Below are 18,080 nucleotides of genomic sequence, written 5' to 3'. Positions count from 1 at the left end.
TTAATTAATCGAATTAATCGTTTTTTTTTTGAATTTTTAAATTTGATGAAATTACACAAAACTAGATACAACAAAATGTACTATTTTATTCCTAAAAAATATCAGAAAATGTAACTCCATATATCTATATCAATATATTTACAAAAATTTTCTCTTCTGGTAAATCTGTTATCTATAAGTATCTACAATAAATTATTTTGGAAAAGTCCTCATAGTATTAATGAAGTCTTAACTAAACTAAAAAAAATTACAATAAGTAAAAAAATTATTTACCGAAATAATAATAGAATGATTATAGACTTTTTATATTTCCAATTCACCTACAAAAATGGTCACATAAATTTGATTGTGCAAATTTCTCCTCCCTCCTCCCTCCTTCCCAATTGGAATTAGAGGCTAGTAGCCATGTTATAATTCTTTAGTAAGGGCAAAATTGAGGAAGGGTGGTGGGGAGGAGTTTTTATTTTGCCATATCTTGGAGTTGTCTTAATTTATTTTGCAGGGGAACGTAGCTAAATTTATTAAAAAAATCACCAGTGCAAATTAAAATAAATATGCAGAATAAATATGCAGAATAAATATTATCTGAAAAATTGTTATGTAAAAACTTTATAAACTTCTTCCACATAAGAATATAAGATAACTACAGAATGGCTTTCTGAATATACTTTATACAACGTATGACATAACCGCTTCATAAAGGAACCCTGTTCTTTGTACATCTCCATAATGTCCCGAACACTGGATTCAAAATCCTCATATGAACCGTTTAACTCAAGATATGCAGCAACAATCTTTAATACACTTCGATCTAATTTAGCCTAGGAAAATAAAAAATAAGACACAATTCTAGTTTAAATTGTAAACAAAGAAAATCAAAGGCATAACCAAGGGCTTTTTTAATAGTGTTAAACAACCATGTCAGCCAAAAATTACCAATTTTTTATAAATATATATTTCAAAACCTTTTGGACGATGACAGAAGCAGTTGCAAATCATGTAAGGTATGCTTGTGAGTGTGCATTCAGCATCCTAACATTTTTAAAGCAAAATTTTATATAGTGCTTTAAAATATATACCTCCGTTAACTGAATCTAAATGAACTAAACAACAATTTTCAATTTAAAAAGTTTCTGATTTGTTTGTTCTTCAATTTGAACAAAAAGTACAAGAAAAGGAAAGCGACAGTGATTTTCCACACGCAAAAAAACATTTTATTTCTTTTGGATTTGTTTTCATAAGAGCTGATATAACTGATATTCATCTTTACTCATTCAAAAATACTATTACAAATACCATTGTTTTTCTCAATTTGTATGTATAACTTAATAACTTGTGAAAATGCCATCGTAAACACTTGGTGGCTCAATCAAGCATTTATGGTATGCCCAAATAAATGAATGAGTGAATGAATGAATAAATGAATGAATGTAACCGGAAAGAAAGTACCAAACAAAACACTTACTGCAACCACTTGAAGGTCATTGTTACTCCCAAAACATTTTTGAAGTTCATGATGAAACTTGGAATCGAATATCTTGGTAAATTTTTTCTTAGAATTTGCATCAACTTTATCCACGGATACGAATGTAAAGAGAAAGGATATCTCGTTGGACTGATACAGAGGTACAGTCTAAAATAAAAAACGATGAATCCTTTCTTGCCATCAAAATTTGAGAATTATCTCTTATTATTTTGATCAAAGGAATTTATACCTTGGTTAAAGATTGTTCCATCTCCTTCGTATTTTCAAGTTTAACAGATAGTTTGTGGTTGAGATAATCACACAGCTCATTTCTTTGGACACGTGTTTCTGAAAATTTTTCTTTGTCTCTACTTTTTACCTGGAGCAAAATCCAAACAGAATTCAAAAAGAGTAACAATTTAAAAAACGTTACAAATGAAGAGCACATTGCACAGAAATAACAAATTTGACTTTGACCATGTTCATATATTTGAGATTGGTTTTTGTTCCGAAATAGATGTATTTTCAGTCCAATACTCACTCAAATAACTATCACACAATATATTAAAAACAAAGATGCATGAGTAGGCTAGTCTGAAAAATAAAAACGCTATTTTGTTGTTTATATGCCACTTTTATCTTCCCCAAATTCCTGTGTGAAATATCACTCTGGTGCAAAGACATCCTATTTTGGACATTGAAGGACATTTTGTAAGAAAAGTTTTCGGAACACTGGCCAATGAGGTTAGTGTAACATGGCCTTTATCTTAAACACTAGGTTAACACAGAAACACAAGACATAACAACCTTAAATATAAACAAACTGGAGTAAAAAAACTTGTACATACTCTCACATGCTCCACATCAGACTCCTTTAACACAACAATATGATTGATACCATTATCAATGCAATATTCTTGCACTTCTTCAATGGTGTAATCTTGTTGTGATTCATAAGAAAACAATGAAGCATGTATATTAGCAGACCAAAGGTCTTGCAAGACTGGAACAAGCGAGTCCAGATTTGGTGTGTTTGTTACACAGCATACAATCACACTGTTACTTGCTGAACCTTGATAACAACCATAATTTCTTTTCTCCTCCACAACAGACATGATTAATTTCTCCACGGCAATACTAACACCTACAGAACTTGGTAAATCTGAGGACTCAGCATATCGACTCATCGATTCAACTAACTTGTTATAGCAACCCCCAACTGCTAATATATCAACACCACCATGTTTTCTTTTGCGATTATTTTCTGCAACAAACTGAAAAACTATTCCGGAATAATAATTCACATTCCCAATAAATGATGTGCAAATAGACACAGGAATTTCAATACTGAAGTTTGTGATATACTTGACAACTCGTTCCAACTCCGAGAACGCTTCTTTGGTTAGATTACTAACAGGTGTTCTAGATTTTCGTAAAAGTTGTAATGTTTCTTTAGCTTTTGAGAGGCTTCCATCATAGGTTAAGAATGACATCAGCTTGTTTATAACATGCTCTGTAAGTCTTAGCTCCATGAAACACGTTTGTAATCTTTCTTCCAAAATTTTTTTGTTTCTTGTGTTAGCCAATATTTCCAAAATTGTATTTTGTGTTTCCTCAGAAAAATTATTCTGGACAAAAACAGCTTTAATGATACTCATATGGTTGAGTCTGATGTAAAAGTTCCTATTATACAAAGTTGGAAATTCTTTAATAATCTCGAACACTATAAAAATGAGCTCTGATTCTGGCAGCATGCTAGAAAAACCATTTGTTACAATATCAAAAGAACATTCCCAAAGAGCTAATGGATGAGCACTAATAATACCAGGGTTGCGAAATAGCTTTCCAAAAAAAAACCTTTTAAAACTGTTAATATTGTTTCTTGATATGTAACGTGCAAAACTTACTCTTGAGTCACATGGCAAGCATAACTGCAAACCATTTTGATCTATAAATGAAGCAGTATTCATGTTATCAAATATTTTTGTCTTCGGAGTCAACAAAGGTGTTTCAACGAAAACCCCTTCATGTTTTAAAAATATGTTTATCACAACATTCTTAACATGCTGGAGTATTTTCCCTGCTTCTATAATCACATCTTCATTTTTACCATGGCAATCACTGTCATATATCTGGTCAAGTACTGGAGTCACTGGTTGCAAAAATAAAGTAGACATAAGTCGTTGATAGCGAGTTGAATTGGTTTGATTTAACGTATGCCTTAGAAGTTCGTCCAATTGACTGTCTTCAATTTTTGGCGGGACATAACCACTTTCAAGCAATTCAGTTGCAGAAGGTCTTTCATCTGGATTGTGATTTAACAACCAGGAAATGACATAGTGTTCTCGTTTGTATTTCTTCTTGTTGAAATCTTCAGGAAATACTACACTCTCCTATAAAATAAATTGTTCAAAGAAGAGATTTAAAACACATTAGGTTAAAATGATATTTAAATATAAATTCTACATACACTTCTAACTGATCCAAGAAGTTTCACTCTCTCCATGCCTGTATTCAATGGACGATAACACATTTCGAATAGGATGACACCTAAGCTATACATGTCAACTTTTTGCGAAAACTTTATTTTACTTTTTGCTTGACAAAGTTCTGGTGCTACGTAAAGAGCTGTACCAACTTTACCAGTCATTCGATCATCAGTGGATTGAACTGGTTCGTTTTCTTTGAGAAAAACAGAAGTGTCTAGCTTTGCATTTCCATGTGAAGTTGCCAAACCAAAATCTCCAATTTTTATTCGATCACAGGAATCAATAAAGATATTAAATGGTTTTAAATCTCGATGAATAATTCCCTAAAATAAATCAATTTCATACATATTACTTAATTTTCCCCCCTCATCTTTGTAAAGAAATTAAGCCGCACCTGTGAATGGACATGTGCTAATCCTTCAATTATCTCACGAAAATATCTTCCAACTAAATCTGGCTTTTTGTACAAATCTTCATCAATAACATTTCGAAGAGTGCTTCTTTCACAATACTCCATTTGAATGTACAAGTATTGTAATGAAACAGATTCTTCTGAGGTGGTGGTAGAAGTTGTTGTTGTTGTTGTTGTAGCAGTATTCAGTGCACCAGTTACTCGAATTTCATCTTCGGATTCCTACAAATAATGCAAGTTGCTGATTGATTTGAATAAACAGTGGAAAGCAAATTTTGTGTAGAATCAGATTTCTATAATAGGGATACTCTTAGAAGAATTGACCTCAATAATGAAAAGCATTTTGAACATTGTGTTCATCATCAGTGCATTTAATTAGATAAGGCTTATTTCCAATTGGAAACTGAAGCAAATCTTTCCTCAGTATTGGCCTTCGTCATGCATGCAGTCAATGTCCTTATTGTTTGCCATCTTGAAATATTTAAACTTCACATTGTTATTTTCAATTTTTGCCAACGATTGGCGAAATTACATAGTCAACATCATTGGACTTTTTGCTGCTAGCAAGAAAAACAATGTCACTGAAAGTAGAATGAATTCAACATGTCACTGAACCCACAAGCTGCTTTTGAGCATAAAATAACATCCAACCAGTGGTAATTTTATCATACTGTGCATGCCCTAACAAAAAGCTCTTGAGCTTTTTGCATTACAGGAGAAAATGCAACAACAACATGCAAGTTAAAGATCATAATAAGACTTATAATAGTAATAACTAAAACGGGACAAGTAAAGGAGTATGCATAAATTGTAGAAATAAAAGGAAATGATGGAAACAAACAAAAAACCCAAAGTGTTTACCTCAGAATCAAGCATGTCACCAAATTGAACCATGGAGTCATCCATTTGAAATATAATCCCTTCTGAGGACTCACCTCTGTTTGAGCGTGTTCGGTTGGAAAGAGATGAGCTCCTGATGTTAATTTTTGATTTTGGACTATAGCTGTCATCATCTGAAGAACTGGAGGATGATTTTCTGGTAAAAACATAAAAAGTAGGTGAATGCTGCAAAATGTTATAAAAACAAAGTATATAAACAAAAAAACAAACATACTTCTCAGTAGAGCTTATTTCGCACCACGATACGTTATTATCACTAGTAAATTCTGGCACAGCAAACTCTTCAATCCCATTAACCTCCATTAAACTCTCTTCAAGATCTCGTTTTTTTCTTGCAGTCTGAACTTTTGTAATTCCTTTCTTTTTGTTTTGCTGCTGATTTGTTGATGTAAAGTCTAGCTCGGTATCAGTTGAAGAAGTTTCTAACAATTTTATATCTTCTGCTTCAATCCAAGAGTTAAAATATCTAAAAATGATGTACTTGTGTTACCTCAGCTGCAAACAATCAAATATTTGTTTGTTTGGTCATTTGTCAGCATCTATTATTTCTACAATACAATGTTGTGACATCATCATAGTTTCTAGCATGCAAAAGTTTTTCCAATTTGATATTTTGTTGTCCAATATGCAGCGAATAATTAAACTTTTAACATCACATTCATTTTTGATTAAAGATGAAAATTTTTTTTCATTAAACAAAGTATTTTTTGCTAACTAAAATGGGAAAACATCAATGTCTAACATCTTTTTTAAAATAATGAATGGAAATATTGAGTAGCCATTTAAAAAGCATGTTAAATTATTCTGAAACCTTGAATATTTTTGCAAGATCGTTTAATCCAAAATAGTTTACTTAATAATACACACCTGGTTAAAAATAACATTTCCTTACCGTACAACATTTTCATGATTCAATCTTGACAAAAGTTTCACTTCTCTAGTTATTCTTTTATTCAAGTGAGGACACTTGGGGTTTAAAGGTATGCGCTTTATGGCATAAAGATTTCCATCCAGTTTGTTTCTAACCTTAAAAAAAGTTATATAAATTTAGAACACTGACCCCTCTAATCACATACCCAGTATCTCATTGCAATGTTAAATATTTTTGTAGATATTGCAAATATGTGTGACATGCTAGAAATTTAAAAAGACTGTCAGCAACAATTAGCACAGTTTATAAGTTTGAATTTAACCAAATAACCTAAAATCCTAAGTCTTAAATCGGTTATGTGACAAGTTCAAATTGCGTAAAACATAAACAATATTTTATTTTTTATTTTTTAGTAATTTTATCTATATATAAAATTTCAATAAAGTAGCTGCACCAAACATTTAAAACTAAGAATGCATTTAGACAAGGCATAATTTCACCAATAACTCTTGCTACTAAACATGTAAATTGAATACAGATAGCACTTAATCTCCATTCTAACTCTTCCTGCTAAACATTTAAAACTTAGTATGCATGTAGATAGAGCCTAATATCAACCCTAACTTTGCTACTTATCTCTTAAACACACATTGTTATTGTTACAGGTACCAATCAGCTTAAAACAGTGACAGGCAGCCATCTTTGGTACATGTGTAGGTAAGTTTAGTTTTTAAATATTGTTCTTGGAAAACTGATGTTGCTTACTTTTATAACACTTCCAAATCCCCCTTTACCCAACGATTGCATGATTTCAAATTCATTCATCAACCGTGATTTACCAAGTACTACAGGATTGGGTAGAAACAAAAATGGTACTTCATCTTTCTCAAGTTTCTGAAAAGAGTTTTCCGTGTTCTGATTTTGTTTTTCACCATTTTTTGCATCATACTGAAGAATGATTTTTTCACAAAGAAAAGAGTGATTACTTAGGTGTTGCATGGTGGGACGGAGATCTTCGTTAACTGTGAAGCAACTAAAAAAAATGTTAATAATAAACGGCTAGTGATAATGAGACCTTTTTTTATATTTAAAGGTTTACACAATTATTTCCAAATGATCATTTAAAACAATATTTATATTAATTTAGAAGTAACATTTTCACCTGTTTAGGAATGACTTAAATGTTTCAGGTGCATCTTCAGGCACTTCTACAGGATATACAAGGTTTGTATGACCTTGATATAAACATACTAACAGCAAACCCTTGAAAATAAAAAAATAATACAAAATAGTTTTTTTTTTGTGCCTTTGTTGAATATGTGGTAGGAGTTTCATAGAAATGAACCTTGAGTAGGTACCAAAAATATTTACGTCCAGGTTATAATGTGAAGTTTATTTTGTAACTTGATAAAAAGTAGAAAGTGAACAATATATGTCTTTTTTTGTAGTGCCCCTGGTTTAAAGTCTAGAGATATAACTACACCGTTTTACCAAGAGGTTTTAGGAGACCCAGCATAATTATTCTTATCGCCAGCAAATCAGAATAGTTAGATGGGAAAAATTATTCTAGGTGGCGAACTAATTCTTGCGGTCAGAATACTGACCATGGTTTTTGATTGATTACTTCTGTTGTTCTTTTAATCACAAGATCATCGGAAAATCCTTTGCTTTGAGCACAAATGGCCTCTCTCACACAAACAAATATAAGTTATTCTCATATTATTTAAGAGAGTAGGACGTGATCACGCTGGCTTGGTTCTCATTAGTTGATTTAAAGTCAGGGTTTGCTCTGGGAAATTATTTTGTGTTAATCGATGGATTTGAATTTAAGGAATTTGCTCTAATACATTCTTTGCGTCCAAGCTTTCGATTTAGAGAAACTAAATTTTGATATCCTTGAAGAAATCTTAGGTAACTAGTCTAGTAGTCGAGAAGTTTTAGAACAGAAAGACTAGGATGGTTAGTTGTACAACAATATAAACAAAATCAAAAAAATATTATACCAAATTGAATACATCACCCTTTTTGCCAGTTTTAACCAACTTTCTATAATCACCGAAACTGTTTTCCAAAACTTGGCCAGTACTCCCTTGTGCATTGTGGGTTTTACAGAAGTCTGATAAGCGTCTCATCACAGCATAGCCACAAATGACAATCTCGTTATTGTTGTTAACAAAAGTATTACATAGCTAAATATAAAAATCATATCTTAGCACACATGCATATGCGGCTAATTTTATTTTATTATTTTATAGGGTGGCCATTGAAAATTCAATAAAAATTCCAATATATCCCTGTAATTATTGAAGATATTATTTCGGTTTGTCTGTTCAGTATTCCTATTACTGTGGAAAGTTTATCATTTCAGGAAGATTAAAGAAACCATCAACAGTGCAGCACGTAAAAAACACATAAACAGCATCTCGTATCAACTTCCTAAGATTTGATTAACAGCCCTACAGAAGAAGTAGTAACCTACATCTAGGTTCGAAAATGTTAATTACCGTAAGTAACTGTAATTATAAGCTCGTTTCTGATTGGTTAATTTTTATGAATTTCGATCCTCTGCAATTATATAAATGCATGCTCAACATCATTTTACTTTGACCGATGGTGGGAGAAGGATCTCCCGAAACGTCGACTACTAAACTATCATGTTCAAGAAATGATAAATTTTCCACAGTAATATTCCTGTAACTTTTTAGGTGTATTTTCTCTGTTTTTAGGTATCATAATGATCCAAATCAGCACACATCTTTTAAGAACCCCCCAGCATAAAGATTCACATAGATACTTGAAGCTCAAATACCTTTTAAGTAAAAATAAAAAATTATCCTTAATAGACTACTATACATTTGGCTGTTATTGGAAAATTTTTGTATATATGGTAAAAAATTAAAAACAAACTTTCTGTCTTTCTTTAGCTAAATGTTTGGAAACGTCTTTAAGTGCCCCACTTGATTAAGCACTCATGTAAAAAATTCAAAAAATGAATAAGCAGATTACATTTTTTATATTGCATAAACCAAAATCTGGTTACGTTATCCAGTGCAGTGGTACACTGAGATGAACAAGAAATTATTTTTAGGATGCTTGGGCAACTGGTCTTGATGTTTTTGGAGAAGAATAAAGTGAGGAAATTTTGTTTACAATTACCCCTACCAAGACCTTAAAGTGTGTTTTCTAATTCCTAACAGCCGCAAGTTGGCCACTCAATTTTAAATATGAAGTTCTAGGAGTTTTCTAGATCTTTGACCTTGTTCTAGCAAAAATTTCCAAAAAACTGTGAACAGTTCAATAACACGAAGACTGAGAAAAACTTTTTTCAACGTAAATTTCATAACCACTCCATTCAGCATTAAACTACCACTCCATTCAGCAATAAACTATCTGTCAGGAAAGGCATTCATGCTATGGTAGGTATACAATATTGTAGTTGAAGTTTACACCAATAAACAACCTCCAGATAATTTTTTATTCGCAGTAGAACCAAAGTATTGTAACATTAATAATGAGCAGTGCTTATTCAAAATGCATTATCACAGTCAATCTCACTATTTTCTGATAACATGTTGTTAAAAGTGCGCAAATATGGTAGCTGCTTGCAGGGAACAACAAACTGCGCAGCAGCTAAAATATGTATATTTGTTACCACTATTTTACATTATATTTTATGTACGTTTTGTTTTCCTACTACTCTCTTAAGAGATTCAATGTTTTCCTACCATGCTAAACATCTTGTGCATGTATAATTGACAGTGTAAAACTGTGTATGCAACAAGCTAAACAGTGACTTATTAAAATCCCACAAAATTTGTCTAAATTCTCTTTATATATCTACTTCACCGCTTGTTTTTGTTTACAAATACAGTGCTTGATGATATCTAGCAAATATAAGGCACATCAAACTGAATAGTTGAACAATCAAAGTGTGCAACTAAAAAATCTCTTAACACAATAAATCAAACATGACGTGAAATGCTTTTTTTATGGACTATATTGGAAAATGACTAAAAATTACCATTATTAAGTTCAATAAAGTAGAGATTATTAACTTGAGTATTTTCCAGTATTCTCGAGAGGCCATCCTGTTTCCCCAAAAACACTGAATTACAAAAATATTTAAAATTTATGAAGACGATAAGTAAAGCAATATGTATTATACTCAATATTGAATTTTGATACTATGTTGTGAAAACACTTTTGTTTTCATTTTCCTTGAAAAATATTCAAAATGCAAGATTAGGATATATGTATTTTTCTCCCTTTTTAAATGTAAGCATTAGTTCTGCATTTATGGTGAGAGCTTCTAATTGCAAATATAAGTTTGGCAACAACATGCAAAGATATCCATCTTATCACGAAATTATTTTTTTCTCTCAAAAAAAGTTACACAAAAATTTATTCCCACAAAAAAATTTATACCTGTTGAGAGGTCTGTCACATCACAAATCAGTATTAATATAATCAAATATATTTTTCTCCAATATCTTCGTCAGTGTGTTAAAAGTAGGGATTAAAGTAACAACTTTCAATATAAACATCAGATTTGACAATAAACTATGGAAGGTTACTCACATTCAGGTCTCTGTGTACAATAGATTTACTATGAAAAAATGAGAGGATTTCCACTAGCTGTGCACAAAAGCTTTGAAGAAGTGAGATTGATAAGCCACCGTCTTGCAAGAAACTAGATAACGGAGGGCCAGTTATAGCATCCATTAATAGCTACAAATAAATTTTTTTTTAAAAAAATGAAGTATTTTGCAGGATGAAAATGTGGGTAAAAACAATAGGATTTATATAAAAATAATATTCTTAACATTCTAAACAATTACAGAAACAAACTTGAAAATCTTGAATGATTGGTCTCGCATGACCCTTGCTACAACCTTAAAAAAAGTTTGAAAAACATTTTTTTGAAATAAATTTCTAGTATGTATAACATGCAAAGTCATAAAATTTCAGTCCGCGGTCCTCTAAACTGGGAGCCGCAGACGAACCCACTACACTAAGTGCAGCAATATGTTAGTGATGAACTTAGATAGTTTATCCGGATGTTGTGTATACATAGGTGAATATTTATCATAGCAAATATTCGCCTATGTATATACACCATCCGGATAAACTATCTGAGTTCATCACTAACGTATTGTGTGTTACTCAAATATTACATATATGTGTTTTATATGTGGCAAAACACTTTCGAAGCTTTACATTACATGATGATTGACACTTTTTTTGGTTCTGTAATTCTTATAAGGAGATTGAAATTTTTACTTTCCATACATGCAGTTTAATGGAAATTCAGCTTAAGATCAGGCTTTTAACATTGACATTGAGCAGTGATAAATTCTGAATGCAGTGGCGAATTAAATGTGCTACAATCCAAACAAACCTTTGCTGAAACATTTTTTCCGTTTCTTTCAATATGCAGTGAATGATAAAGTAAAGCTCCTCTGCATGATAGTTTGCTCTTCAAGAAGTAAAATTCTTGTTCAATGCTATTGATCTAAAATGTAAGAAATAACTAAAAAGAACTTTGAATTCCAAAATAATTTTCATCTTTATCTTTGTTATGTACATGACTTGTAACATTATGGGGAAAAAAGGGTTTTCCGCATTAAGGAATGGAGTGAGCAGACCAGAAAATAAATTAAACGATGTAACAAAAAAGTATATTTTTATAATACACTGTTATAAAAAGTAACAACTTTTTAAAATTGAGAACTTTATAAAGGCTCCAAAATTTTCCTTTTTAACTAATTTTGGAGCACAATGCTTAAACACAATGGTCTGAACATAACAAAAGTTTAAACCAGCTAGCTACACTATCGTGATTGGTGGACACTTTTTTTGCTAGAAAATTTTAAATTTGCAAAAGACCTTAGTTGGTATTTGAGTTATTTTGAAACAATATTAATAAGGCTTAAATAACACAGGTAGAACAAATGAGGATATCAGGACAGTTTTTAGGGCCAGGAACATTGAAGCAGCATTTGTAACAAAGATTAGTGAGTTACTATATTGATTTTTAGAAATAAATTTTTCAACATTTTTTTTTACTGAATTATATAGAATAAATTCACCTGCTTAGCTATTGCATCAGAGGTTTCTTCGTTGGAAAAATAAACCTTTTTTTGTTCAGTTGGGAACTTCACTTTCCATTCCGATATTGACATTAATTTTCCGGTGCTTTCATCAATTGCAGTCATCGTACAAGCACCATCAAAAAAATGACCTTGCAAAAAAAAATTTAAAAATTATTACCACTCATTACTGATGGAGCAAGGCTTTTCATTTCTTCTTTACGGATAACAAAAATTGTCTTGCAAAGGAAGTAGCAAAATATTCGAACGTGTTTAAGAGGCCTACCAATGCAGGAACTGCAAAACACCTTTCTTTCATCTTGTGAATTTCGAAAAATAACAACAGAAATTTTGTGTTCTTTTGCTAACAAACAGGTAAAGGATCCTCTTCTTTGAGGCATATCAACTACTTCAAAATAGTTCGATCCACTATTGCCAGGAGATTGTGATAAGGATACCTAAAGTAAATTAGTATATGACAAGTTGTGTAAAGACAAGATGGTTTTACACTTAAAAGTTGTTTTGTCATGCAGCAGCATGATTAAAACCTGTCGTTTTTTCTTCTCCTGCTTTAGCACTTCATCTCTTTTTTGAAGTTCCTCTTTCACTTGTCTCTTCTAAATTTCAATATTTATTTTAATTAAATAAGTTATGTTTAAATTCATAAGGGTAAAAGTTAATACAAAAAGTACTTACAACATCTTGTTCACGTTCTCTATCTTTTGCCACTTTTGCTTTCTCTTTTATTTGTTTTTCTTGAAACATTAACTCCTCTTGTTTTTGCTGATTAGCAAGCATTTGTTCAAAGAAAGAAAGGTTGGGTACATTGTGCTGGTGCAAAAACGATTGGATAAATTGAGCAAGTTGCAATATCATAACCTAAAAAATGGACATAAACAATTCTATCAAGCCACTGCTTGTCCTGAGTTAATCCTAAATATAAACACCCTCCATTAACTACTTGTAACTGAACACAGTAAATTAAAATAACAGTTCCTTACAGAATTAATCTATGACAGTTACAAACAGTCTAACTAGCATCAAAATGGTAATGTGAAATATAAAAATCTGGTTAAATCATATTTTGCAACAACAGGTTGTTACTTTTTTAACCAGAACCAACCAACCTAACATAAATAGCCAATATTAGCCAGTAAGCAGAAAAAGCTATAAATAAGGACAACGCTTACAATGTATCATCAAAATCATTACTTAAAATAATATTTCGTTATTGTCAACAATCTTTTTCTAATTTTATTTTTTTTTCAAAAGAAGATCAGCACTTCAAATAATGTTTTGAAACCTGACAATTGCAAGATTGTTACGTTTAAAATCCTAGTGATCTACTTTTCTAAGAAACATAATGATCAAGCACCCCAGGAATAATAAGCATTTTTGTTCTAGTGTTAACTAGAAAATTAAAATTAACCAACGAAAGCCTATTCAAGGCCAACCTGTACGTCCTAGCTAATCCACTGGCTCCTGACTCAAATGAAGAATTAAGTAGGCTAACATATCTTCAAAATGCCCCTTTGGTAACAGCTGTTCAAAGCTGATATCTAGCCATGGGATCCTTTACCAATGCGAAGGTGAAGGTGGATGAGACATGGACGAAACGATATATCGTTAGCATTATTCCATTTAAAATAATTCTTATTTCAAAACTTAAATATGTCCCTTGTTACTGTAAATCAGATATCTCAATAAGACTACCTATGCAATCACGTTCCCACACGATGTCACATTTTGTTAATTTTTTTTACGTATGTAAAAAATCACATAGATAAAAAATTTACAATTTTTTAAATTCATCTACTTTGTTATTTCTTTCTTTATTTTATTTTACAAACTTATTCAAAACACAGTTCAATGTCATCCAGAATGTTTCTTTTAAAGTAAAGATCAGAAAAATGAAAAACAAAACTAACAAGACACACCTCATAATAATCATTTGATCTAAGTGTTAAAATTTAGATTTTTTATCTGGTATTAAAACTAATGTTGAGAAAGTTTTTTATTGTCAGTCAGGTTTCATTAGGGTTAAACCTAAAATATATAATATTTATGTTTTCTTTGGCGTAAAAATAAACAACATAATAATTATTACAGGTTGTCTATAACAGCAATGTATGGAAGATTCTTCTCTAATGTTTACATAATTTGTCATCCATTTATATTTGGCAATCACATTGTGTAGGATAAAATGAATTGCAGCAATGATGGATGGATGGATGGATGGATGGATGGATGGATGGATGGATGGATGGATGGATGGATGGATGGATGGATGGATGGATGGATGGATGGATGGATGGATGGATGGATGGATAGTAGCATATGTCTTATTAATAATTGTATTTCTAATTTATTTTTTAAATTTTTGGTTGCTTGAATGTATGTAGCAAAGATAAAAAAGAAAATTATCATCAACAGCAATTAATAATTAAGCCCTGGGTACTAGATTGTGAAATACATGTCAATACCACATACAAATGATACCTGCCATACTGCTCTATTACCAGATGCAAATCATTTCAATGTGCTCAATGTGATTGCAATGATATAAGTACATTGGAATAACATTAAGACAAAAGAAAAAAATGTTCTCCTGGATTGTGTTGTAGAGACAGTGTAAAAATCGTAATAGGAGCACTTATTTATATATGTATCGTGTACGCAGTTATATTAAGGTACATGTTTTATCCTGTGGACACTATTTTCTTCCTTATAAAACAAACTCAGAGTATCCCAAGTTTGGAAATCATAATCACCAGCCAGCCAAACTTTCAATAAAGACTCAGCTATTATCCCATTTCATTTGTTACGTCTTTGCGTGCGCAAGGGCAAGTGCTTGCCCCTTATTGATGGGCCTGATTAGCATATCCTTCATAGGAGATTAGTAAGGCAGCATAGAGAATTTTTACTTAAAATTACGTAGCATGGCATAATCATTAGTCATGGCAAATACCAATAAATTATCATAGGTAGAACAAAGGCATATATAGTTTTTACCTCGCCGCACAAATCAATTGCCATTTTATCCAAGTCAGTTTTGAGTTTACTTAATTGTTCATTTGATATTCCTTTGCTGTTCTCCAACTTTAACACAGGAGGGCTAAACATAAACAGAATTAGATATCCCTTTGGAAACTAAGACAAAGAAAACCTTCAACTACATGTTCTTATGAATATTAATAAAACCACAAAAAAACATAACAATATGGATAAAATAGTCACACAAGAAACGGTACAGTACATGGAAAGCTTTAAAATAACAGCACAGAAAGAAATTGCATGTTTCTCTTCTCTGTGGTTATTGCCATAGTTAATTTTTAAGGCTTTGTAATAAACACTGTCTTGAGCAACACACTTCCTAAACAAATGCTTTACTGCAATTTTTTATTTTCATAATAAACTCCAAGCATTAATCTTTTTGAGATGTTGATAGTTCTTGAGACGCATGGAGACAAAATCACATATTTTGGAACACATAATCAATGGAAGTGCTGTCAGAATTTAAAAAAAGAATATAAAAAAACATACTTGTTTGGATACGAAGAGGTATATTTTACTCGTAAATCTAATTTTGCATGGACATCCTTTCTGACAATACTTTGAAGTGGAGTCAGTTTCAAAGTTATCTCAGGAGGAAAGTTTCCCTAAAAGGGGTAAAATTTTGTAAACAGTAACAACATTTGGATTTAGCGATATTATTTCCTCAGAAAAAAGAAAAACTTTTAATCAATTAGGGTAATAATAAGAACGAAAATATGGAAGTATTATTTAATTTTAATAGACAAAAGGTAAGAATAACAACAAAACAAACTTTTTTAAGGATTTTTAAAAACATAACGAAGTTCTAGAAGCCTTTCTAAGAATGGACAACTCTGTAGCAATATTAGATACTATAAATAAAAAACATACTTGGCTATGATCAACATAATCATCCATGTAAATAGCCTGTATGGCTTGCAATTCTTCTTCTTGCATTTCTTTAAGAGCATACGCCATTGTTAAGAAATGCACAAAACTCACATTTTAAACACCAATTAAGTCTTTCCCTTTTTTCTGAGACTAAAATGCAATGTATAGTGTAAATTTGTAACTTGCGTAAGTACTCATGGTGCTAATCCAAAAAGACTCACATGAGGAATTTTAAAATTTAGCATTTTCCTGCAAGACAAACTTTTTTATTGTGCTAGAAATGAACTTTTGGGGCACTAAAATCTACCATAGATAAAAAAATACTAAAATATTACTGTATAATGCTAAAAAACTGCTGTAGTTTGCTTGAAAAATTTGAAACAGGTCCGTGAAAGGCTAATGCAGCACCATGGTTTGCTTAAAAATTGCCAACACGGTATCATAGAAGAGTAAAACAGTGCTGTAGGTTGCTTGAAAATGATCAAAACAGAGTCATAGAAGGCTAATACAGTGCCTTACTTCACTTGAAAACTATTTTTCCTGTTTTTTGACTTTGTATTTATATTGTACAGCTATTGTTAATGTTGGTACACTGAGAGGTAGAGCAGGTGAGGTATAGTCATAGTGACAATGTTGAAATTACTTGGACTACTTTGAAGAATTGTCTTCTAGAAGCTTCTGATGATACCTGTGGATGGACGAAAGGACCAGCTAGACCATAGACAGACCTGGTGGTGGAATAATGAGGTTGAAAAGTGTATAAAGGAAAAGAGGAAACTTTGGAAAGAGTGGAAGTCAGGTGGTAGTGAAAATATTTTTTTAGAAGCTAAGCATCGTGCTCGTACGGTAGAGTATAAGGAAAAATCAGAAGCAGGGAGAAACAGATTTGCAGATGTATTAAGAAGGGAAGACCAGCACAATGAGGTGTTCGAGATAGCAAAGCAAGTGAAGAAGACTAATCAAGATGTTGCAGGTGAGAAGTGTATATGTAACGATGAAGGTGTTTTGGCTAGCACAGAGGAGGAGAAAACACTAGCTTGAAAGAGTCATTATCAAGGAGTATAATTGGGATGAGGATAATTTGTCTGATAATGATGATGCTGTTCTGGGGTTCGATTGCTCTTGACGGCGATTCAACATGGGCGAGTGAATGTTACCATAGCCCCGGGTTAACCCAAGCCATGTGAGGGAAATTGAGAATATGGCACACTGTGTGGGCCGTTGGATGTTGCCGGGAGTTGTCTAGTAGAGCGCGGGTTCTAATTGGGTCTGCGTAGCTCAAAATGAGCATTAAATACTCTAGGACTCTCCATCTACGCCATGGCCCCTCCTGGAAATAATAGACAGGGTATATCCCTCGATATTTGTGAGGCTAGCCATGTAAAATATGCACATCTATCTATCATCTGTATAAGGGCCAGCTATGCAGATCAAGACTGAATGAGTAGTGGATGCTATTAGTTAAATGAAGATTAGCAGGAGTATCAGGTGTTATTGCAGAAATGGTAAAATAAGTCTTGCTAATCAGATTATAAAGGATGGTGCTATTCCGAGTGAGTGGAAGTCAAGTGTTAATTGAATTGTTTCAAGGGCAAGGGTGATGCATTAGAAAGAGGTAGCTATAGAAGTTTGAAGTTGGTTGATCAAGTAATGAAAGTTATTGAAAGAGTGATTGATAAGTTACTTTGTGGGTCTATCCAGTTTTAAGGTCGGGTTGCTCGGAATACAATTTTAAAACTGAGATGATATGGTAAGTTAAGTTATTCAAACTAAAAGAATATATATATACAAATTTAGTTTTAATAAACGTTTGACAAAATAAATTGAAATATATTTTTAAATAATCGTACCAGATTGCCCAAGTGTGAAACCAGATAGACTTGAAATTGAATTACGCTTAAAATGTTTCTTGAAAGTTTGACGTGTGTAA

The 18,080-nt window shown here is 31.9% G+C and overlaps 1 protein-coding gene across 2 annotated transcripts; it reads right to left on the bottom strand.

Annotated features, from left to right (window-relative positions):
• Positions 1-66: 66 nt before the first annotated feature.
• On the bottom strand, positions 67-16,326 carry LOC130640981 (eIF-2-alpha kinase GCN2-like). Of its 2 annotated transcripts, XM_057447605.1 has the most exons (21): positions 16,151-16,326; positions 15,770-15,885; positions 15,239-15,341; positions 12,923-13,105; positions 12,775-12,843; positions 12,513-12,684; positions 12,227-12,378; positions 11,536-11,649; positions 10,716-10,865; positions 8,141-8,326; positions 7,300-7,400; positions 6,903-7,170; positions 6,159-6,292; positions 5,481-5,732; positions 5,228-5,402; positions 4,349-4,588; positions 3,936-4,277; positions 2,314-3,858; positions 1,716-1,844; positions 1,466-1,633; positions 67-821 (listed from the first exon to the last, which is right to left on the bottom strand). In XM_057447605.1, exons 1-21 carry the CDS (start codon positions 16,235-16,237, stop codon positions 597-599), a joined length of 4,911 nt encoding a protein of 1,636 aa, XP_057303588.1. In that variant the 5' UTR covers positions 16,238-16,326; the 3' UTR covers positions 67-596. The 2 variants fall into 2 exon arrangements, with proteins under 2 accessions (XP_057303588.1, XP_057303589.1); XM_057447606.1 differs by lacking the exon at positions 10,716-10,865.
• Positions 16,327-18,080: the final 1,754 nt, after the last annotated feature.

This window comes from Hydractinia symbiolongicarpus, chromosome 4, assembly GCF_029227915.1.
Source record: "Hydractinia symbiolongicarpus strain clone_291-10 chromosome 4, HSymV2.1, whole genome shotgun sequence".
NCBI classification, from domain to species: domain Eukaryota; kingdom Metazoa; phylum Cnidaria; class Hydrozoa; order Anthoathecata; family Hydractiniidae; genus Hydractinia; species Hydractinia symbiolongicarpus.
The sequence above is the reverse complement of the archived record's forward strand: the minus strand, read 5'-3'. Positions and strand labels throughout refer to the sequence as shown.

What these genes read in the sequence shown, in the direction of transcription:
- LOC130640981 (XM_057447605.1), bottom strand. Translation starts at nt 16,237, where the DNA reads ATGGCGTATGCTCTTAAAGAAATGCAAGAAGAAGAATTGCAAGCCATA. An exon ending in TTGTACACAGAGACCTGAAT is followed by an intron (nt 8,327 to 10,715) that starts GTGAGTAACCTT and finishes TTTTATATTTAG; the next exon opens with CTATGTAATACTTTTGTTAA. An exon ending in TGGAACAATCTTTAACCAAG is followed by an intron (nt 1,634 to 1,715) that starts GTATAAATTCCT and finishes TTTTTATTTTAG; the next exon opens with ACTGTACCTCTGTATCAGTC.